We start from the raw sequence: 25029 nt of genomic DNA, 5'->3' as shown, positions 1-25029 counted from the left end.
TATACCAACAACAACAATAATAAAAGAATCATATCAAATCCAATGCACAATTAAATAATTATAAAGGGGAATGGTGCAGGTCAATTTCGACATAAAGGCAGCCATGCACTGCTTAAACAGGTCTAAATAGGCCACAAAGCCTTCATTACTTAGCTGAGCCCGTAGAAATAAGACCGTCCGGGTATATTTCCCACAATTGGCACCATATCAACAATCTTAACCATAGGGAACTATTCTAGCCATATAAAGAGGTATAAAACCGAAATAATGAATAAAGTCCGCTGGAAAACATAGCTTAGCCTATTAGTGTATTAACTTTCATGCTAGCCGAGGTGCTAACAGCCTTAATAAGAAAAATAAGGTTCACAGCATAATTTTTACCAGTTATACTTTAGCAAACCAACTTTTTTACATTGTAAGACACCCACCTGTCTCATGGACGCACACTAGGCCGCACAATCATAACACACTCTATAACACACGAAGGAACATGGTATCATCTCCGATGCTCAGCAGGACAAAACTAGCAAAACATTATTAAACATTTTGTGCTCACAAGCGGCCGCGCCCTCCGGCGGTCAGCCTGGGAACTGCCCCCAAAGTTACAATGCAATGCAATAGTATAGTGTAAATAGAGTCTTGTCTTCATAACACCTGCATTCCCTGAATTATTTTTGAGACCTTGTTAACACCTCCAGTTTGTCCATTTTGCTAGCTAGCACTGTTACCCATCAAAAGGGCTGGAAAAAATGAATTTCTGGCATTTTTCTCTCTGCCTTGAAAACTTTATTTAAAAAAAAAAAAACAAAACAAAACAAAATCAAACGTAGAGCTTGTTCTGACTTTTTGCTCTTTGTCTTGTGAGTTCAGGCAAGCTTTTGACTAATGTTAATGAGGTGCGCACTGATTGGCTGCAGGGAGGTCAGAGTCAGAAGGGGGGCTGGGCCAGTGCATGCACAGTGGGTGCAACTCCATAACATCAACATCTTAGGGATAGCAATGGGATGTTCAGCTCTTTTCAGAGAACTGGCTCTTTTGACTCGGCTCCCAAAGATCAGCCGACTCTTTTGGCTCCCGAACAGCTCTTAATGTAAAAATTTTTTTTTTTTTAGCTCCATAATTTACCTTAACATCTCAAAAATTAATGAATTGTATTTTGAAAACCCTTTTGTGTTTAGAATTTCCACAAGAAACCTTATATTTGCCTCCTTTTGTGGCTTTATTCTGATTCAAAACCACTTACACTTGTTTAATATTTCAACAGAAATCTTTAATTCCACAAATGAACAAAAAACACACACAAAAAAAAAAAAAAAATCCACAAAACAGAACAAGAACCAAACTCATGAAAGCAGCATTGATGTCCTCAGTGCAGGTTGGCATTCAGAAAAATAAGATGCCTCATCTTGGATGGCTGATCCGGTTTCCCCCCCTCTGTGGTTTGATGGCATGATGCACTCACTCACACACTCTACTCATGGCTGTTTGCTGTTTCACTCAGTGTAGCACCATCTAAAGCATGACTTTAGGCATGGAAGAGGGGCTGGCTTATTCAAGTAGCCTCCTGTGATGACGAAATCCCAGGAGCAAATTGAAATCACACATTTGCGAGCGTTTACCCTTGTTAGCGATTCTGCTGTGAACAAAGGGCCCAGACGGAAAAACTTGACTGTCTTCTAAAACACTTTGGTCCAACACCAACACACATTTTACCTTGGAAAAAAAATGCAAATTCTGGGTGATGACTCCTTTTTAAAGAATAAACTTGACAGTAATTGTCTTTTTAAAAAAGTCGTCTGTATTTTAAAAATCAGGACAGGATGGTTGGACCTACTACAGTTTGCTGCCACCTGGCTGTGCATTCTAGTTTGGAATAGGGAAATAGAATATGGAATTAAATAGAATAAATATAAAGCATATTGCATCATAGTAATTTGTAGTCTCTTTAGAGAAGGATAAACTTAAAACTGTTGGGGCACAACAGACATTTCCTTAAATTTTTTTTAGATAAAGCCAACACAGTTACCAATGATTCCACAAACATAAAGTGGCATCACCTCCGAACTTGTTATTCTGTCATAAAATGGCAAGATAAAAGCAGCGAAACAGCCAGGCTTGTGGCTGACGGTGGAAATCTCTCCTCCTTCTGAACGTTTTATTTCACAAAACCTTGCTTGGCAGATTCATCACTGCTGTCATCAACTTCTTTTTTTGTTCAAAATCTATGGGCCATCAGTCATTGCTGCTTTTTTTTTTACTCGCTGAATGATGGCTGTAAATTACCATGCATGACATATTGACAAACCCATTTGCAGTCCTTGTGGAGAAAGAACACTGTCATACAGCAAAAAGCATGGTGAAGTGGGTGGATGGAGTAATCAACAGACAGAAGAGGGAGAAGAAGACTGGGAAAATGACAGGAGGAAAAAAAAAAAAAAAAAAACACCAAAAAGGAGATGAAAATGATATAAGAATCCTGGACATTTCTTTGAATATCCCTGACCAGAGTTACTAAGTTACACTTGATATTGTAGCTGGATGAAAATGGAAATTTGTCAGGCTGCCAGTTCATCAATAGAACTATATTTTGTTCAATACTTTGGAGCATTTGCCTGTGATATTTGCATTAGCGTGCTAACATATGTCACTGTTTGCATCTATTCATTTTATAAGTAGTATGAATACAAACATCAGTAAATGGTTAACTCATTCTTGGACTGAATCACTCTGAAGTGATAATGGGTGTTTATGGGGTTCTCAGCTGTGGTGAAAATACAACTCTTGGATGGAAAGCCTCAATTTTGGAAAGAACCTGGGGAATCGATTTTATCTATTAAGGAAGCAATTAAGGTTGGCTGCCCCTGATGCTAACTTATGTGTGACATTGTCGTGTCAACCACAAATTTCTTCCACTTTCAATTAGCCAACACTCATCGTTTAGTCAGTATGAACTGAAGAGATCAAAAGGAATATATTGAAAAAGGTTATGTTCATAACTTATTCAAAAGGCTTCATGCTACTTTCTGCTGTTTATCAAACATATTTATTCTTGCTTACTTTGTCCACTAGCTATGGGAAAATAATCCAATGTAAAACAAAAAAAACATGCTGACCGTTGACAGTTTCTGTGGTCTTCGTGTAGGTATAATATTTTTGCTCTATCCCTGATGTGTAAAAGGCACAAGCCAGACAGTTTAAATAAACATTTTTTTGCTGCCAAATGACTAATGGAAGCTTGTGTTTTGGCAGCTTTGGTGCTTTTTTTTTTTTTTTCTCCTCCCATTGTGGTATTGGCATTTTCAAAATTCCCTAGTACCTAAAAGCTGAAAAAGGCTGTTTTGGACATTTGGATTGTGCAAAAAGTCTGTTTGGGTCTTGAGATAGGTGGTGATCCCACAGGAGGAAGGTAGTTTGGAGCGTGGTTCCCCTCTGAGTTCAAACTCTCCTGTCCAGGTTCTGTGGTCCATTGGTTATAGCACAGATATTTATGATGGTATTGATCTTGATAGATTTTTCAGGGATTCCAGAAAGAGCTGATCAAAATCCTGATGTTGTCTCAAGCTAGGTACACACAAAAAAAACTAAAAAAAAAAAAAAAAAAAAAGAAATGTGTGTGTTCTGTGATTAGATTATCGGAGCACACCACACACAGTATGATCAAAACTGTTTCATGCCTGATTTTTATTTATTTTTTTTTTTTTTATCTTCACGTGTGAAGTCTCGAACAGATAAAGGATTTTTTTAATCTTATTCTCATCTTCTTTTTTTTTCAGTGTGTACAGGTTTATGGTTTGTTTAAAGACATTTTACAAAGCTGGTCTGTTTTCTGTCTCATACCAGAAATTATATAGCTGGGCTCCAGACTCACTTTTTGCACTGGTGTACCTAACTTTTGAATTTAGGTGCAGTCCAATTTTCGCAGTGTTGCTCTGAGCACTGCATTTTAATACATTTTAAGGATTTTCTTTTGATCATGACACGTTTATGGCTGCTAAACCAACCAGAAATATTCAGGTTTTCCTTTTAAAAAAAAAAAAAAATAAAATAAATAAATAAAAATAATGGCAGCCTCTCCTATCTGTAGTTCTGGCTGCTCTAATTTTTTTTTAATTTTTTTTTTAAAGAGACTCCTCCTTGTTTGTCAGCATGTATCCTTGAATTTCCTTTTTTTTTAACAGCTTCATTGTTTCTGCCGCCTCTTAGCATCTGCTGAACTTCTTGAGGTGACATCACGCAGATGGGGAGGATGCAGTGGTCAAAATTCATTCAACTGTATCTAAGAATCTAGCATTTCTGGTTCATTTGGCTCAAACACTTAAAAAAAAAAAAAATCTTAAATTGGTGAAGATAATAGATCACCTGCGTTATTTTTGTGCTGTGCTGGATGTCTAATATGCAGATATGTAGATCAGAGTCAGTCAGTGATGAAGGTTCACTCCTTCTCTGCCTTTAACTGGCTTTTAATCGGTGTCATTCATCCCTGAGCTCGGGTAAGAAGAGGGATGAACACAGAACACACAAACATTTGAGGAGAGACGGACATTTCACCTCCTAGATTTGATGTGCATGTGCGCATGTGTGACCAAAATGGTTGCACTCTGGAGCACTTTATTGCATTCAGCCAGGCCACTCATTTGCACTGACAGAGATGGGAAGATGGATTTGGTGATGTGTGACTACATGCTAGCTGATAATGAATTATACAGAACTTTATACAGTAGTTGCTGTGTATGTTGCGCGAAACCCCTCCAATGCACCTCCAGCTTTAGCTAGGTTGTTTTTAAAAGGAAAGGTGGAACCAGTGTTCTCCTTTGAACTAGCTTAGGTTTCCCCCTTTTGTCATTTCAGACATATTAATTATGTAAATTACATACTAATAAACACTTCACAATACAGATCCATAAAGAAAGTTGCTGCTTCTTCTGTTATTCCAGTTTTAATCCAACGTTTTTGACCCTTGGATCAGCGTGCATATTGATCAGGATATGTCGTCATCATTTCATGATGTGGTCCATGACATTTTTGGAGCTTTATTTTGATTCATTTTTTAGTTTAGCTTATTTTGTTTATAAAACGAAACAAACTTTTGAGTAATGATAATCACACATTAACTAAACAGTCACTGAAACATTAAACTGTACTCACAAATGTGGACAACTAAAGGTGGATTATCATTTTTCAAAACATGGTTTTTCATTTGTGTAGGGAAGGTAAGGTATTGCTGAAATGTCTGTCTAATTTATAACACAAAATGACATACATAAATTAACTAACAGAGGAAAACATAACAAACATCAAGTATTGTGTACAGTAGTGGCTCCCAGCTTCCTTTGATTGATGTGCTTCAGTAGAGAAGCTGAAGTAACCATTCATCAGCACTAAAAGTTAAGAAAAAATAATGTTTTCATCCACTTAGATTAACAGTGTTAAACTTCTTTGATTAAGTTTGCATTTTTTACTGTTACTTGTAGTAAAACAAAAGGAAAGCCAACTCTTTCAGGCGTCACAGTCTTTTTTTCCCCCCTGAAGATTGCTATTGTGGTTACACTGTAAAAAGCAACCTATAGAATTTACCCAATAAATCTGAGGTAACAATTTGCATCCACTTTTTTTGGGTAGATTTAATTCCCTATTTTGAGTAGAAAATTACTGAACAAAGAGGGTATCAAATACTTAAATAAATTGGGTTATATATAGCTCAAATTTCTTACTCTTACTTATTCATTAAAATTGGGTAAAATCAACTCTCTGAGCTTATACTTATTCAAAGTTAATTAACATCAGGGAGTACGTATTCCTTATTCAGGAGACGTAAAATTTACCCCAAATATCACTATTCAAAAATAATTAATATCAGCGAGTAACCATTACTTATTCAGAGAAGGTAAGATCCCCACCCCCAGAAAAGACTGTCAGTTGATTATAATCTCGATGTTTTTAATCCATAACATGATCAAATAACACAGAGTAAAATGCAACAAACAGCTTCACACATCTTTTCAAGATATGAAAATGCTTTACAACTCACAGAACTAACAGCTTCAACTGTTGTTTCTACATGCACACATATGCACATCCCGATTGCTCAAAAAGAAAAAGCAGAAGGAGAGCAGAGAAGTGAGGAGAGAAGAGAGGAAATGGGAAAAAAAGGAAAAAAAAAAAAAAAGGAAAGGAGAAGTGGGGAAATCAGAGCAGTGAAGAAAAGTGTGCAGAGCAGAAGATAGAAGAGGAGAGCAGCGAAGACAATAGGAAAAGTAAGGAAACGTAAAGAGATCAGAGAAGAGAAGAATGGAGAGCAGAAGAAATGAGAGAAGTGAGAAGATCAGAGCACAGCTCCAAAAGATGTGCAGTCACATGACTTTTTTGTGTCCAAACTCTTGTGCCTCTTTAGTTTTACATTACAGTGACTCACCAAATCTGCAGTATAGGTGCATTCATAAAACAAATATCTGAACTGCCTTGTTTGCCTTGTTGTAGCAATGATCCATAAAAACACAGAATAAAATGTAATATAACATCTTCACACAATATTTCAAGGAATGAACCAGTTCACTTAGCTTACAGCTTCAAATATAATTTCTGGAAAACTGGGTAATGCAGACAGAACATTCAGAGGTCACTTATTCTATTTTAACAGTCAAAAGCAGACACGCAAACTCAACAATATTGTTCCTGTGCATGTACAGTCTCAAACACTTAGATAAGGATAGAACAACAACAACATCTTTAAAACAAAAGGGGAAGAGGAGGGTATAGAGGAAGAGATCAGATCTCTTCAGGCTACACTCAGTGGTATTGACCTGGGTGGCCACTTCCTAATGGTATTCCTTTTCTGTAAATTTTGGGATGTCAGAGCAATGATGTGTCTGTGTGTGTGTGTGTGTGTGTGTGTGTGTGTGTGTGTGTGTCTGTGTGTCTATTGCATGAGCTTACTTTTGAGGCTGTGGACCTTCTTCAGTAGTTTTGCACCGTCAAGCTCCAAAAAAAGTTTCTGAAAAGTTTCAAACGTGTTCTTCAGCTGCTTTGGGTATTCCAGGTTGAGTGCATATATCAGTCCCATCAGCAGAACACATGCTTTTGTTCGACTTCCACATCCTTCCATCACAGTGTTTCCTTCAATCACAACAGACACATCTGATGGATCCTCCTCAGCCGTGATGTTGTGCTTCACAATCACCTTCATTGTGTTGTCTGTGTGGTCCTCACATTCCTACATGTTAAAAAGATAGAAACAAAAAGCATACACATCTTTAAGTTACATGTTATTATTTAAGATGATGTTCCAATACATTTTAGTTTTTTCTGTAGAGTAAAGGGGAGAAGAGACGAGTGGACGGAAGACGAAAGGAGAAGGGGAGACGAGTGTATACCAGAGGAGAGCTGAGAAGAGGGGAAGAAATTAAAAGAATAGATGAGAAGAGCAGAGAGAAAATGAAAGAGGAGAGCAGAGGAAGACACAAATATTCCTTGAGTTAATCAGTCACCTGTTATCAAAATGACATACCTGGCAGTCATGGAAAAGATCTTCTTGTCTTTCACCGAGGTAGCCAATGAGGCAGCAGACAACTGTATCCCTTTTTTTCTCAATGCTCTGTGCCTGTAAGGAGACACAATTTAGTGAAAAGACTGTCAATGGAACACATCGATTTACATACACATACAATTCAGTTTTTACATACAAAAACTGAATTCTTTAAAAACTTAAACATCTTTTTTTAATTATTTCACAGATTGCTAAAACTATACTGTAGTTTGCCAAGTTGGAGCTCAACCTTGTGCAAAGTCAAACATACATCATTTAGAGAGTCCAGCAGAGGGCGTATCTTGGAACCAGCAGCTCCTCCTTTAGCACGTATAAGCCTCAAGAGACCTGGGGTGTACCCATCAAGCTCATTCATGAAATTTTCTTCTAAGGAAATTGTCGTTATACGACAGAACTCTTCCTTGATCTAGTGAGCAAAGGGACAAAAAAGTAATCTTTAAATGACAGGCAGATTTCAAAGTAAGCACATGAATGTATCCTGTTAGAAAAAAAAATTAACAAACATTCTCACCTGAGCCTCGCTGAATAATGCTGGCCATCTTTCTTTAAACACATTCACAGAGGGGCTGAGGGTCACCACTTCGACTCTTCGGCTTGAGAAGGTTTTACTCATTTTATCTGTGATTATCTTTGCATTGTTTTTCTTCTTCACTTCATCAAGTAATTCAAGCCTCTCCTGCTCCAGTGTGTCTTGGCTTTCGCCAGTAGGGTGTGGGGGGAGGTAATTAACTTCTGCTTTTTTGGTTTTTTTTACGTTTTTTGATGGGACTGCATCAGCTGGATGCTTCCTCCTCAACGTGTTGACTTCGATTTCCGGGAAAGCATATTTTCGAGATTTTAGCCATGTCCTGAGGGTGCAAGGACAATCCTCATAGAGACAGGGTATGGCGTGGATTCGACCAAAATGCCCATGTATTAGCCTGCTGTGCTTCAACAGTTCTGATCTTTTTGATGTTGTGAAGTTACACAACTTGCATTTCCAGTTCATTTTTCCGTACCTGAGGCCTTTGATTAAGGTAACTATCCCTTTAAGGTCAATGCGGTTTATTTTATTTATAAAGCTTACATACCTTAACTCAATATACAGGATACACCAGGTGGGTGGGTTATCCCCAAAACTGCTAACGACAGGGTGGTCTGTCAGTGAGTCTTGGCTCGAGGAGGGCAAATGAGAGTACCTGAAGAGAGGGGAAAAATAGTGAGGGTCTACATGCATACAATATAATCAAAACACAACTTTTATTGATTAATTCATGTGTGACTCTGATCTTGCAGATTTGGTTTTCAGGCTTAATGTGGAAGGAGCCTCCACTCTATCTTGCAAATGCATATTTGCACATTATAACCAGATTGTAATTTCTCTAAACATAAACATATCACATAAACAACATTTATTCGACATTAATATGTACCAAATATACCCAAATTATTTTTTGGGCTAAACTACAAACTGGAAAACACACAAATAACTAACGATTAGCAATATGCTAATCTGCACTGAAAAACCCATAGGGAAGCTAGCGCTTTTAGCGTCTTACTTTTATCCTCATTTTTTAGACACAAAAGTGTGTCCCGCGAGTATTAGAAGTAAAGTAACACCTTAATACAACACGACACTTACAGACGGATATTTTGTAGGCGTCCGAACAACGTCCAGCAGCATCTTAAAACAAAGTTTTGCCATCACCCTGCCGCTGCCACTACGGTAATCCTTGTAGGACAAAATTCTAGAAAGCATCCCCTCAATTTTGCATGCAAACATCAGTACAGCAGCTTGTTTCACAGCTCATCACAACGGCCCTCCTGCTCGTTCAAGAGGATCCCGTTGGCGGTGACGGCTAAGCATCGGCCCACTGTTCCAGGGCCTAACTAGGAGTGTTTTCTTTTGCTTTACTCCCGACAACTGCTGCTGCTGTCTGGGGCAGGGGGCTTCACAGTTGTACTGGAGTAGGGACCCAGTTTGAATGTTTTGCTTACAAACTGCAGCTAACAACATGCCAATCTATCTTTAACAGAGATACACTTACCCAGTACACAAGCATGCAGGGATTGTAGTGCTGACCAGTTGTTTAGGCTATAAGAGGATTGCTGCAGACAGGACTCCTAGCTATGCTAACTAATATAACAGCATAACAAATAACTATGTGTGAGGATTTCAGACATTGGCGAGATGTTGTGTGAAAACGGAACAGTGGTGCAGCATGTTACGGAGCGTCAATAGGTGTATGCAATTAGCTTACCTTCTTTTTCATAGTTCAGACAGTCCATGATGCGTTTGTTGGCGGCTGGGAAGCAGAGGAAGTTGTCCATGGAGGTAACGGTCCCGCAGTCAAAAAGACGCGGTCTGGCGCATGCGCGATGTGGATCACAGGACTCGGGCTTCTGGGTATATTTTACCCTATTTTTCTATGTAACAAGGTTTACTTTTAACAAACAGGTAGCACGTGTATATTTTACCCTTTACTTGTTAATTCATTGGCTACCTACAATAATCAAGTACATTTTATTCGATTTACATAGATTATATTTACCTCTCTCCAAAATTGCTTTTTTCAGTGTATTTATTTAAATACATATCCTAAACTACAACACATTACATTTTATAAATTTTTATGTTATTGTAAACTACTCAAATTGTATCACATACATTTTCAAGCACTGGCTCAAGTAAAAAAAAAATAACGTTAGTGTCTTCTCGGCTCAATAAGCTCAATTTAGCCCGTTGTATTTTGCACATCTCTTCACAAGTTTCAGGATATTGAGAATCCCAGCTGCATATCAGGAATGCATCAAATGTCTTTAAAGACTGCTATTAACGCTAAAAGCATCTTCAGAAGTGAGAGCAGACAAGTAAAACAAAGTAAAGAGACACCGAGACACAGCGTCTCCAGATCGTGGGTAATTTTTGTCAAGGCTTTTGGTGTAAAGACAGATGACAAGCGCAGAGTATAATGCCACCTCCACGCAGGGAAGGAGGGGGGCACTGTCTGGCTATAAGAGACGGAAGATACAGAAAGACCGGGATAAGTTCAGCACCACGGACAGCGCAGTACGGAGTCCTGGACAACAGATCAGTGGCTTGGAGCACACTGTCATGCCTCATAAAACTACTGGAACCTGCACTTTTCACCGTAATTGCTCACACTCGCTGTCGTCCTGTGCAGGTGGAAACTCGGTTGCTTTATTACTGTTAATCGCTAAATAAGGAGGCAAAGATTCAGCAGAGGTAACTGCTTTTCCTTTTCAAGCACAGGCTTGTCTGTTTGACGGCGAGATTCTTACATCATCGAGAGGCACAGAGAGAGGGGGAGAGAGCGAGGAGAGTGAGAGTACTTGCACCAGGCTCCACTCTGTCAGTCCTGAACTACGAGGCGAGGCTGACGGACCTCACCAGTGGTACCGCCTCGCAGCTCCGCGTCCCCTTCCCCGTTCTTCTGCCCCAAAACCAGCCGCGAAGATGCACCGGCACCGTCCTGTCTGCAGGCTGACGTTTTCGTCCATCGTTTTGTGGATTTTCTGCTATGCCAGCGGTGTGCACGGAGCTCTGCCAACAAGCCGTAAGTTGCTATCTCAAATATTTGGACGTGTCCTCGAGTGCTGATTGGATGAGACTTGATATGGGTCTGTCTCTGGAGCAGACCTTTTCTCTTTACCGGTGGTGATGCCACTGGAGGAAGATAGTTTGGAGCGTGGTTCCCTTCTGAGTTCAAACTCTCCTGTCCAGGTTCTGTGGTCCATTGTTTATAGCACAGATATTTATGATGTTATTGATTTTGATAGATTTTTCAGGAATTCCAGAAAGGACTGAATTCCTTTTATTAAATGTCTGTGCGAGTGTTTTTGTTTTTTATTTTGGGAGGCTTCGAGAAAGTGCATTTGAAAGGCTGTTCTTTTTATTTATCCCTCTTTTAAACCATTTTTGGATTTTGGGAATCAATGTTATATAAGGGCATGATTTGTTCTCAGACTAGCCACTGCATTTCATTTGTCCAACACCCAAAACAAAAATATTAATGAACATTATTTTTTTTAGGAAAGGATATATATTTAGACTTAACTGAAGCAGAGTCTTCAGTGACGGTGACCCAAGATTTTAAAGTTGTCTTAATTTTAGCCTACAATTTATTTACATTTTCATTTTTATATTCTGTTTTGAAGTTAGCCTTTAACAAAAAGTCGTATTGACTGGACTTTATTGTTCTCGTTTCTGGTTGTAAATCAACTTTTTTTTTTTTCTGTACTTTTTTCCCTCATCAGAATGGATTGATCATTAATAACTTGGATGGTTATCGACGTGCAAATGTTCTTTTTTTTTTTTTTTTTTTTTTTTTTTTTCTTCAAATCAACCAGGCTTTTTAAACGTTTCTCTTGTGAGGTTTTTGACTTATTGCAGTCAGTTTGCACATATTATTAAAGAAAGTAAGTATGTGTTCGTGATCTTGGTTTCTTCGCGTGATACAGGCTGCCCAAAAGATCGGTATTTTAAGATGGACTGTTCAATAATTGGACCAGTCTCCTGTAATAGGCAGCAGGTCGGTGTTTTCGGTTCTGTTTTGCGGGGATCATCTTGATTCGTGGCATTTTTGTTGCTGACCAAGACTCAGGCGATACCCTGAGGGGTCAGTTCGACTGATTCCAGTCGCGATCGGAGGAGCTTCTCCTGTCCAGGATGGATGTGTCCGGAATCGCGGATCATAAATCATTCCATCTGACAGGCGACAACGGAGAGATGCCACCACCAGCGGCTTGTGCTGGCGTGTGTGCGCTTGCAGTCGTGTTTGTGTTCAGATTCATGAGACTCACAAGAGAAAGGGGGTAAAAGTTAAAGGGGATTTTTTTTTGCGCGCGTTTATATGAACGAGCTCACAGACAAGCTGCGTTTTATAAAGCTCAATCGCTTTATGGTAATTCTTGCTTTTCACACAGGAGGGAAATTTAAAACGGAAAAGGGAACATTTAGTGGCATTTGTTTCACTTAAAACTATACGTTTCTGAGAAATTAGTTGTATGGCAAAGCTCTTCGAAGTAGGATATAGGATGTGGAGGTAGGATCAGTGTTGCTTTTAGAGGTTAAGAAAGAAGCATATTGCACGTGTCTGCCTGTGACAGAGATGAGGTCATTTAAATAGTATTTTGAGTGTCATTGTGAAATACTCAGTCAGTAACACTGTGGCCTGTGCTATTAGTCATGGACCTAAAACATATAGTTTTTCATCTTAATGTGGTACATACACTTAAATGTATTTGGACTGGTTGACTTACTGACCTTGTGAAATCTAGTAGGCTACACGAAATGTAAAAGATCAATTTTCCTCTTGTTTGTGGGTCTGCATGCATTTGGTTAATCACTTTTATGTTCATCTATGAAGTAATCCAGGGATTTTGCCCAAGAAAAACGTTGATGCATTAACTTTATCTTTAAGTCAAGCTAAGTCAAGTCATGTCAGCTCCAATTTACAGCCACACAAATCACAGATGTTGTAGTGGGACATGAATTTATACATTAGAGAATATACAGACTTCCAAAAGACAGAAATTTAAATATTTAAAACATCTGAAATTTATCGTATACTCTTCTCTGGGTGACAGCACTGATGACACTGTAATTACTTACCAGAGGGGAAGTAGGGAAGCAAATGTTAACAGATACAAGACCTAAGGTCATCAATGCTAAGCAACAAATTAAAGGTTAAGCCAAAATGGGTAATATAAGGTTTGGGTTTAAACACCTTAACACATTTAGATGTGAACGTTACTTAAGGGGAAAAAGGCGGTATACCTGAACTGCTTTCTTTTTATAGCCCCGGGGACAGACATGAGCCCTATTGCATCCTATTGCTGGCACAAATGAGCATAGAGAGAGTGGTATGGAATGTAACAACTTAATCTCATGACAAATGTGAAATGGCTGCAGGACTTCAATATAATCTGCTTCAGTAGGATGTGGGGTTCATGCATCTAACATGTTTTGTGTATTTAGCTGAGGGGGTGGGACTTGGCAGCCAGTATTCCAGGAAAAGGATATTTTTTTTGTATGCAATATATTCTTTTTGTCAGTTTAAATTCAAGTTATGTAGCTCCTAAACCGTACGATGTCCTTTTTAAATAACCAGGTAGTTTGTTATGTTTCAGGCAGTAACAAAACAGTGAATCATGTTGAATGTATGGTGTCAAAAGATTAGACTGATTGGAAAGAGAATTCTTGTTTAGATGTATTATTTCATTCTGTAATTAAACTGAATGAGTTTCAGCACAGATGTATGGAGGCACTTTCCTACCGGACATTTCTAGGAGCCAGCTAAGTGAGTTCACTGAGGATGTTACTGGTTACATGTGCACAGCGGATTGCATATTGACTCAGACAAACTAATAGGCTTTATTCTCAGTTTTTTGTTCTGTCTTTTGATTTATTATACACAGACAGACAGTAATGTTAATTGTTCCACTTGTTGACTGCTCTTCTTAGTCCCACTAGAGTGGGGACGAAAAGTCTCATGACATGGGTGAGGAAGGATCTTCTTAATCTATTAGTGGGACAAGACAATGACAACAATATTTTTGGACTGTTCATAAAAGCGATGTTCAGCAGGTTCTTTTGTTCTCTTTTTTTCTAATTCTGTAGTGATGGTTGCCTACGGTGTTTGCAGGCAACCAACCAACATACACTTAAGTCATTTGGACCGATCATTGCACAGATGGTTCCCATAATGTGAACAAAGGTTGTTCAGTTTTTATTTCCTGTATCTGTGTCACATGTTTTTGTTTTTTTTTTTCTTTTTTTCTCTAAGTGATATCCTCGCTAGAAGACCATGTCAGGTTCGACGTTAATTACCTGATAAATCTATTATCTTCTGAGCATCCATTTATCCATCCATCCATTTTCTTGCCACTTATCCGGGGTCGGGTTGTGGGGGCAGCTGCCTAAGCAGGGACGCCCAGGCTCTCCTGCCTTCGGCCACATATACCAGCTCGTCCAGGGGGGGAAACCAAGGCATTCCCAGGCAAGCTGAGAGATGTAATCCTTTCAGCGTATCCTGGGTCTTCCTTGGGGTCTCCTCCCAAAGGGATGTGCTCAGAATACCCCACTAGGGAAGCTTCCAGGGGGCATCCAGACCAGATGACTGAGCCACTTCATCTGGCTCCTTTTCAATGCGGAGCAACAGTTCTACTCTGAGCCTTTCCCGGATCACTAAGCTTCTCACCCTATCTCTAAGGGAGAGCCCGGCCACCCTGTGGAGGAAACTCATTTTGCCAGCTTCTATTTGCGATCTCCTTCTTTCGGTCACTACCCACAGTTCGTGACCACAGGTGAGGGTAGGAACATAGATTGACTGGTAAATCGAGAGCTTCGCCTTTTATCTCAGCTCCTTATTCACCCACAACAGACCGATTCAGAGTCTGCATCACTGCAGACGCCACACGGAGGACAAGGAGGAGTTCAAGTAACTCAAAAGGAAATAGTTTAAGTTTGCATGTGTTTGTGAGATTCTGCAACAGAAATACATCTTAGTTCAGTAAAAATTAAATATATGTCCCAAATGTAACTGTGACATGTGGAGTTTGAGTTTTTATTTAACCGCAAGGCAAAAACTGATGTATATTAACAATTTAAAGAGGTTGATAAAACATATATCTTGGGTACTGTTTTTAGTTAAATAAAAGATAAAGTAAAAGTATTTTTTTATTTTTTTTTTTTTTATTTTATTATTATTATTATTGTATTTTATTATTTTAATCCTTGTGATATTGGGGATATAAACCAAACATTTACTTTGCAGCGTTCAACATTTCAGGTCTGCCCACTCTGATGACCAAAACTTTACACTGTTTTGTGCATTTAATAGTACAGCATGAAATCATGTTTCTTATGAAAGCAGCTACTCGGAGGAAGTGGTTTATGTACCCGAGTCCTTTTAAGTTCAATCACACTCAGTTCCTGTGGTGCAGGCACCAAAATGAGTGGGTACTTCCCTCATTATAAGTACTATTAAAAGTTATATGCATGAAAGAACCATGGAGATGTTTGTGGGGTTTGAAGTCATCCTATAAGAACACATTACATGAATTCATAACCCTCAGAAGAACTCACACAAATAACAAAAAAAAAAAAAGTTTGTTTTTATCCTTGTTGTACTACAGCTGTAGCCTCTAATGAGTTGTCACAGTACAATATGTAAATTTTTTGTTGTTACAGCATGTCAAGGTAAGGTCCCTCACCACCTACTAAGCTGTCTCATAATCACCGAGATTTAAATTTTTCAGTCTGCATTTCAAATCAAAACACTTTGACTCAGCTTCTTCTTACAGAAAAATTGAGCGATATGGATATTTGCTCAGTGAATAAAAAATGGATTTTATATGCACAGATACCTGACTCACCTATAGAGCATGATAAGGAAGGTTTAGATTAAATTTATAGACTAAAACAGCTGTTTTAATCATTATTTAGCTTTGAAGTCAGCTTTCACCAACACTATTCATTACCAGCTGTGTAAAGGACAGGTCTTAAAGGACAGCGTTTAAAGGACAAGGTCTAAATGCATGTGAAAGTAAAGGATGTTCCTTTAAGTCAGTATGTTAGTGACACTCTGGGTGACTTAATGGGATGCCCTTAGTCTGTCTGATGCAAAAAGAGATTAGCCTGTCCTCATGTCTTTAAGCTTGCCAGGCCGTTTGACATAAAAATCAGTCTGGTTTCACCTCCAGCGTCACATGTCACTGTTCCTCAGTGGAATTATTTCCATATTACATGGAGCAGAAATTACAGCATGTTGTTGCCAATACAAGTGCTTGATGATGGTTTAAACCATTAGATCTTCTAGTATTAGACTAAAAAGCCCCATCAGAACTGATTTCTGTAAAAGCCCCCCCCTTTTTTTTTGCTAGTTGTATCTCATCCAAAACAAATTATCAAATGTAATATGACATGCTCACACATTCCTGTACTTTTTCAGTAACCCTGGAGAGTGATATTTCTTTTGTATTTTTACTGTCGACATATAAATCACTGTCACAATTGCATCATTAGACTATGACGGAAAGATGTAAATTGATTTTACAATTTTGTAAAAGTCAACACATTCACCAACACAGGTAAATACATTAGCAGTGATGTGTCTTTTCTATGTACGTGTACTTGTTTGTCTAAGTGTCTCCCATTAGGGGGTGATAATGGTGGGATTAAGGCAGGAGGAAGCAGACTGGTATAGCTCAGATTAGAGTAGCTCTGTACTTGGTGTGTTGCTATATTTGGCTGTTTGTGTATGTGAGCTTTCATGCATTTCGGGTATGTGGACGTTTGGTATTCATTGAGATGAGGTCTGCTTGTTCATTGCTCTGCAATGTTTCTCTTCACATCTGTCCCAATCTATTAAAATAACTCTGTTCCTCCTGGTTTTAAAAATCCATGCCTCCTTTGCACATACGTTACAAAAAAAGGGATTTTCCTCAGTTTAAACTTTACCTTACTCTTTTACACACCTTTTCACCTCCTTTAAAGAATTCAATAAAAAAAAGGCAGCTCTTGCTCTGCTCCTTTTTTCTAGCAGCTTCAACCCTAACTACCTCAATGATTCATTTTTCTCTCCACCACTCTCCCCTGTCCATTTACTGAGTCCTCAGTGCGTCTCATCATTCTTTTTTTTCCCCCCGTATTTCCGCCTTTTCCTTTTCCTTTTTTGTGTCCCTGTATATTTCTAATTCTGTCAATCCTTACTCAGCTCTCCTCAATAGTTTTATCATTTGGTCCAAGTCATTTTCCTCCTCTCGAGTCTCGTCTGTTCATTATTTCATATCCACTTACCCTTTCTTCTCAGAGTCTGTCGCTGGGCGCTCTCCAGTCTTGATTACAAATATGCATGATTTAAAAAAAAAAAAAAGTTAAAAAAAAAAAAAAAAAAAGTAATGTAACATATCTGCTTGTGCATACTCATGCAAACTTCTAAAGCATTGACTCTACTGTGTGTGAGCATGTTTCAATCCACTGGCACAGTTAATAGCCAGACAGCCACTAGCAGGCTCCTCTTTCAGCCACACAGAGCTCTTGAGTTTGACTAATGTTGTCAAATTATTAATAACTTATTCCTTTAAATTTTCACCAGTCTTATTGAGAAACATCCTGAATGTTATTCAAAAATTATGTTGCTCAATAATAATTAATACTGTAAGGCAGAAAAAGAAAAATTAACTGTAGTACAGTTGTGTGTGTGTGTGTGTGTGTGTGTGTGTGTGTGTGTGTGTGTGTGTGTGTGTGTGTAACTATTATTATTGTTATTATTATTAATATTTTCTTACAATGTTTCAAGCTTGTTGTAATCGCAAAATGCCTGTTTTCCTTTCCTTGTCAACCTGCATAAGTGTTGAGTAAAGCTGAGGTCAGGTGACTTTGGAGGGAGGCAAGTCTGACAGTTTTAATCCTTCCCTGCAGAGATGCACATCAGAGAAAGAAGTGCTACTTCGCCTTGGTCATGGTGTCCAACTCCAGTGTGACAAAACACTGCCAAGACTGGAAATATTCTCATCTTGATGTCACTGGGTCTGATGCACCGCAGTATATCATCTTGTCTGCTATTTGTCTTCTTGCATACATCTATACATCGTGTAACTGCATAGTTTTCCAATTTAAATTAGTAAATTTCACCAACCCTCACAATTAAATGCTGGTATATCTTAACAAACCACGGGGGCTACGTTTCAACTTCTGAGAAATGGCTTTATGATGCTGCTTGTCCTCTGAGACGACTTTCAGACAGCTGTCTTTTGATACTATTTCCAGAAGCTTCTCTGTCTCTCGGTGAGCAAAACTCGCCATATTGATCATCTGATGGTAAAGCCTCTTTTGGTCTGCATTGTTGTGTTTTGAATCCCATTGATCCAGTCTCTGCAGAGTGCTATACTTTGCCACTTTAGAAACATTAAGTCTAAAAATGATTTCTTAATGAGGGAGGCCCTGTTGGCTCTGAATAACTTCTGATAGCGTCCCTCGGCTCTGACGCCATCTTCTTCATCCTCAAAACTCTGCTTGGCAAGCAAATTCATTGTGTGAAATTTTCTAATATATTTATAACAACTGAACAATAGTTGTATGTTGTTTACTTGAACCAACTTCTTCTTAGTGGATCTAAGTATCCTCTTGAATTAAACCGATAAGCCCCAAGAAAAGCTGATTTTTGTACAAAGCATTTCAGATACTTTGTGCCTTTGTGCATTTCTTAATCTTTTCTTAAAATTTAAAATTTCCAGATTTCTGTGAACATATGACTGTCATACCCTATTGTATTCAGCATGCTTTTATTGGGAATTTTTTTTTTTTTTTTAATTATTTACCACATCTTTATGAAGTGTATATATAAAGCACAGTGGAAAACTATCTTTAAAATATACCATGGCTGTTAGCTTTGCACTTGGACTTATGCGTCATTTTCTTTAAAGAGAGGAAATTTCTTTGTGGAAAGTAAAATCAACTGTGGGGTTATGAATGTTTCACCATGGGAGCAAAACCACAGTGATACAAATGTACACTGACAAGTCATATAACATAATTCCCTTAACAATGTCCGTAACGTAACTTGTGCAGTTACTGTCAGAGATACACAGTTTGCAGTTCACACTACCTCTAGTTTTACTTTGCCTTGCTGTTGCCTTACATATACACATAAACCTGTCTAGATCAGTTAATGTATCTGAGTTCATAGATAAAGTGGAGTGTACTGTGTAAATAGTTATTCATCTGTATGTATAAGAAGCCACATTCTTGCTTTGCTGTATTTGGCACAATAAGTCTACATGTGTCCGCCTGTGTAATTGGCAGTGATCAGAAAGTTATTCTAGGGGAATGTGTTCTCATTAGAACCCGTCAGAATCTGTCCACCTCATTGGACAAGGGTCTCTGAGTTGTGGAATTAGCTGGTAAAATGGAAGTGGAAAGAAGGCCAAGAGAGGAGGCAGTACTCGTCAGAGAAGTGACAAGGATGAGGAGCGACACCTCAAGTAAAGATGGTCAGAGAGCAAAGATTTCTTATGACACCTTGTCGTTCGTTGTTATCATTGTTATTATAGTCTGTAGCTGCATCACAGTGCAGCTATTACCTTTGGTCAGAAGATGGATCAGGGTATTTAACTAACAACTGTTCTGAACAACTGTTTGGAGATGCTAAAACTTTGGACCTTGTTAAGAATTAAAACGTTTACTTATCATAGATGCTTCAGATTAAAAAAAAAAAAAGAAGAAAAACAAAATACAATATCTGTTTCTTTAAGTCCACTTCTACAGTATATTTACAGGATTAAGATTTGATTTTGATTTAAGGTATTTTTATTGTGTACAATTTTTCCTATTTTTTTCCATCACGTCTCTTCAATGAAAAATGAAATTTGGATTGAAATAAGTGCTAATTTCAAATGTGGAAAACTATGTGACATTTGGTGTTTATTTCTCCACTACTCTTTGTTCCTTCTATTTGTCATTTTTATCAGTCCTAAAACTGTCCTGGACTGATCTTGGGAAAATGGCAGTACTTAACCTGTGAGAGGGTAAGGTAAATTGTACTGTAAGTGAAACTGACTCTGATCGTTGGTTCCAAAACAACAGTGTGATAATCTGCTTAAAGTAGGACTGAACAGTCACCTCTCTTTGCAGCTAGAGAAAGGTGTATGCACACTAGCAAGAGCAGTGTTATACCCCATGTACAAGCCTTTGAACAACAGCCAATGCAAGGGAGCAAATCGGTGTAATGGGTTGTTGTGTGTCCAACAAAGTAAGGGTTACTGCTGCAACAAGGCTTCCCACTAAAAAAGTACAGCATTTTTCATTTCAGCAGACAATCTGCAGCTAAGGACTGCACCTACTGGGCTCTGCTCTGCTATTTTTCTGCTTTCTGATCCACATTTAGATGTTGCCTCAAATAAATACACACATTTGGCCAAACTGACTGTTAAGCTAAACTGACAATATTGTATGGGCACATATTACTTCACTTAGGGGTTTACTGGTGCTGTAAGGACAGTGTTAAATTACAATTTAGATTTGTCAGAATTGTTCTACATGAGAGAAGAGATGTCTTTTTTTTTTCTTTTTTTTTTTTTTGTTCTTTAGCACTGATTAATCATTATTTAGTAAAAACACACAGTAAGTACAGTAATTTGAAGCTTCAATTACATTTACTCAAAAGAGAAGTTATTACTCCTATATAAATTATCAGCCCACAGTACTGGATTGTTTGTTAGAGCAAAGTTGTTGGTGACAAAAAGCACATTGTGAATTGAGGGTTAAATTGTAGCTTGGTCCCTTTATAGTTTAACCTACATTCAGCAACATTAACCCTTTGATCGGCACACGTATGCTGGGTAATGAATCCTGGGATTACACTTTAAAATCCACAGCACAGCATCTGTTCAGTTCTGTAACTCTTGGTCTCTCATACAGGCTCGTCAGTAGACTGTCTCTGATTTCTTTCACTATTCATCTTTTTTGTCACTTACTACACTATCAACTGTACATACTGTATTAAGTGTATGTGTGTATATGTATATATATATATATATATATATATATATATATATATATATATGAGGGAGTGAGTTTTTCTGCTTAACCAACCACAGTTGTGTGTCTGCATGGGTCTACTTCTGTCGTCATGCGTGTTAAATGTCCTGCCACGAGCTCATGTGGAAGAGAACTGTGAAAAAAGGCATTGTGCTGCAGCTAAGACAAATGTTGTTATTACTCTCTGCCTTTGCATTCAATTTGTTTTTTTTAAGCCACTTGAATACCCCATTTACAGGCCAAGATTAAGTGAATTAATCTTTGGGCTACTTTCATTGAACAAACACTTCTTTTTCTCTGTAGACTAAAAGAAAAAAGCCACAGAAGGGGATGCTGGGTACTTGGAAAACATAGCTTTGTTCTGTCATAGTTGTTTGTATGAGGAGGAGAGAGAGCGAAATGGAGTGTGTGAGTGTGACTATTTTAGAATAGCAAAACTGCATCATATAAGTTCATATCTGATTGGTGTGCATGATATAGGCATTGTTTGCATGTTAATTTGGTTAAATGAAGACTGGTTGTTTGCTTTGTTTTAATGAGACTTTTTCTTCTTAAATAACACCCCTAGACTAGAGTGAGTAAGCGATGGATCATTCTATGTGAGCATTTGTGTTAATCCGAGTGCATGCTTGGTTCTATTGACCAGTGGTGTAAATGGAAGAATGTACATTGTGCTCTGTGGATGAGCTTGAAAGAATGTGGGTGTGTGCATGTGCATGTGTGTAGGTTTTTGTTTGAGTGTTTGTATATGTGTACCTGAGAGAGACTGGCTAAAGTGTACAGTAATTGGCATTTCAGGCAGGTCTGCCCTCAGGTTCTTTTGAACAACTCGCCACAAATACTATTTTCTGTCAATATTTGTTTGTATTGTTTGTTGTTCTGGGGTTCCCTTTCCCCAGCCACATTTGTCAGTTCATCCTAGGTTTTGAAGCGTTCCTAGGCAAGCTGAGACATGTAGTCCCTCCAACATGTCCTGGGTCTTCCCTGGGGTCTCCTCCTGGTGGGATGTGCCCGTCACACCTCGAGACGTCCAGGATTCATCCCAACCAGATGGCCGAGCCACCTCCATTTGGCTCTTCTTGATGTGGAAGAGCAGCAACTCTACTCGCCACTCCTGGAAGATTGAGCCTCTCACCCTTTTTCTAAGGGAGAGTCCAGACACCCTGCAGAGGAAACTCATTTTGGCAACTTGTAGGATGTTGTTCTTTCGGTTATTACCCACAGCTTGTGACTCCAGGTGAGGGGAGGAACATAGATCAACTTTTGGCTTAGATCCTTCTTCACCATGACAAACCAATGCAGATTCCACATCACTGCAGAAGCTTCACCGACATGCCTGCCAATCTCTTGCTCCATACTTCCCTCACTAATGAGCAAGACCCTGAGATAGCTACTTGAAGTCCTCTACTTGGGACAGGACCTCATTCCCAGCCTGAAGAGGACACTTCACCATTTTCCAGCTGAGGACCATGGTCTTGGATTTGGAGATGCTAATTGTCATTCCAACCACCTCACACTTAGCTCCAGTCAGAGCTGGAGATCATAGCCCGATGAAGCCAGTGGAACACATCATCTACAAAACGCAGAGATCCAGTCCTGATGCCACCAAACTGGATCGCCTCAGTACCTCGGCTGCACCTAGAAATTCTGTCTATAGAAGTTATGAACAGAATCTGTGACACAGGGCAGCCTTGGCGGAGTCCAACCCTCACTATAAACAAATCTGACTTACTGCTGGCAATGGACACCAAGCTATGTATAAATAATGAACTATGAAGAACATTAGCTGCCCCAGAAATATTAAGAAATTATGAATATTTATTGTGATTTGTACAGCATATTTTTTTAACAAAAGCAACAGCAACAAGTTTCCTTTATCAATTAACAGCTCTAGGAAGACTTTGGAACAAACTGAATATTTGGACTCGACTGGATTATATTTTTTTGTGACCATCACTCTTGCCATTGTACAGTCTGCTGATATGCTCTTCAGGAATCCTTCTTGTTAAGCTTGACCTTTTGCAGAAAGAGGTGAAAGCACTAATTAATATCTGCTGTGTGAGTTTATTAACAATGAGCTCAATTCAGAGCTGTTGAGAGTTTCACAAAGACAATATTAAAGAAGTCAGGCCAGCGGTAGATTGAGTCAGGTCAAACCCTCTGCTGCTCAGTTGATTAATTTGGAATTTAATTAATTCTCTCATTAAACAGTTGGTTAATGAATGCTATACAATGAAATTGACAGTGTGCTTTCCTATTTGTGAACCTAAATAGACATATTTAGGGGTAAGTTTTAATGTCACTGCTTGATAAATGTTCATCTTTTCTTCTGGCATCTTTTTGTGTTATACAGACATGATGTAATAAGGGCCAACATGGAAGGGATTAGGGCATGGCTGATCACAGATCAGTTTCAGCTCTTTAATCTGTGTCTGGGACGAACAGGGATGCTGACATAGTAAACGGCAGACATAAACCTAAAAGGCAGACTGGCAGACAGAAAACATCAAATCTGATGTATTGGTGCTGTATATCTACTCAGCCAGCACCCTTCTGTGATCCTGTATGTCAGGAGGTTGATTGATGGATTGAATATTTAAGCATTTTGGTTATTACTGAAAAACATCTTGAGTAGGAGTGGATTAGTCAGGGTGTGTAAATGTGTTTTGCATGTACTCATTCAGTGTATGTTATTCATTGCCAATTGCTCCATGTTAGAAGAATGTCCAAAAATGATTTAGAAACACATGTTAAAAAAAAAAAAAAAGTCTGGACCAATCCAGGATCAGTAGTGGGCTCAGAGACTTATTATCAGATATTGGACTGGGGTCATCTACAGTACACATATGGATCCAAACGGCATAGTCTGATGTTGTTACTGGACAAAAAATCAACACAAAAATTTGTTATCCGGCAATCCTATTATATTTGTCTGCAGACAGAATTTGATATCTCTGGGTCTGAATGTATTGTACAGGCTGAGTGGAAATTGCATTGCACTGTTTAATTCCAAGAAGAAAGTGCAGCAGCAGACACTTGCTAATTCTTTCAAGAAGAATGATGAACTTAAGCAAACAATATGATGGGTAAATTATAATAACAACAACTATTTATACTTCATTAAGTCCAGTTAGTAGATTAGGCTCTGCATTCTACTAATCACTAAATCTACTATAGAGCAGTGGGCTGCCATATTTCAGTTGGGGGGTAATAGACTGCAGAAAAGTTTTTGTTCATGTCTTACAGTCAACCACTGTCTGTTCTGGAAAATGCTGGATGATGCATCATGTTGGAAGACTTTAAAAACCAAGGTTTCATTTGTTTAGTAAATACACACTGACTGCTCTATCTGAACTAGTTACACAAAGTGCAGGACAGTTAGACTTACTAAACAATGTTGGAGGAAACTAAAAGACTATATAGAAAATGACAATAGTACAAAACCTTTATTTTTGTTCCCTTGTGGCTGTTTGTTGTTGTACCCCCACAAACCTAACACCTCCTACACCCCCACTGCAGGTGTTGAAGTGTGATGACGGCATTCTGCATCACAAATAATAATTAGCGTATGGAGTTTGCTCCAAATTTATGGGTGAATTAAACTTGATGAAGCAAACAATGTGATTTCAGACTGTTCAGATGAGCATAGTGGACAGAGCAGCTGGCAAGGGTGTGACGCAGGAGTAATGTGTGCCTGTGATGATTTGATGAAAATATATAAATAAGTACAAACAAGCTGCATCACTATCCATCCATCCATCCATTTTCTTCCGCTTATCCGGAGTCGGGTCGCGGGGGCAGCTGCCTAAGCAGGGAAACCCAGACTTCCCTCTCCCCGGCCACATTCACCAGCTCATCCGGAGAGATCCAGAGGCGTTCCCAGGCCAGCCGAGAGATGTAGTCCGTCCAGCGTGTCCTGGGTCTTCCCCAGGGCCTCTTTCCG

The 25029-nt window shown here is 38.8% G+C and overlaps 1 protein-coding gene across 1 annotated transcript in view; it reads left to right on the top strand.

The window, feature by feature from the left end:
- Positions 1–10593: 10593 nt before the first annotated feature.
- Positions 10594–25029, top strand: part of cntnap2a (contactin associated protein 2a) — a 383333-nt gene continuing 368897 nt past the window's right edge. The window contains exon 1 of the mRNA XM_041967941.1: positions 10594–11100. Within this exon, the coding sequence (XP_041823875.1) occupies positions 11001–11100 (100 nt within the window). The 5' untranslated portion in view covers positions 10594–11000. The remainder of the gene's footprint in view (positions 11101–25029) is intronic.

This window comes from Melanotaenia boesemani, chromosome 18 (genome assembly GCF_017639745.1).
Source record: "Melanotaenia boesemani isolate fMelBoe1 chromosome 18, fMelBoe1.pri, whole genome shotgun sequence".
In the NCBI taxonomy this organism is placed as follows: domain Eukaryota; kingdom Metazoa; phylum Chordata; class Actinopteri; order Atheriniformes; family Melanotaeniidae; genus Melanotaenia; species Melanotaenia boesemani.
Note: the sequence above shows the minus strand (reverse complement) of the source record. Positions and strands in the feature narration are given on the sequence as shown.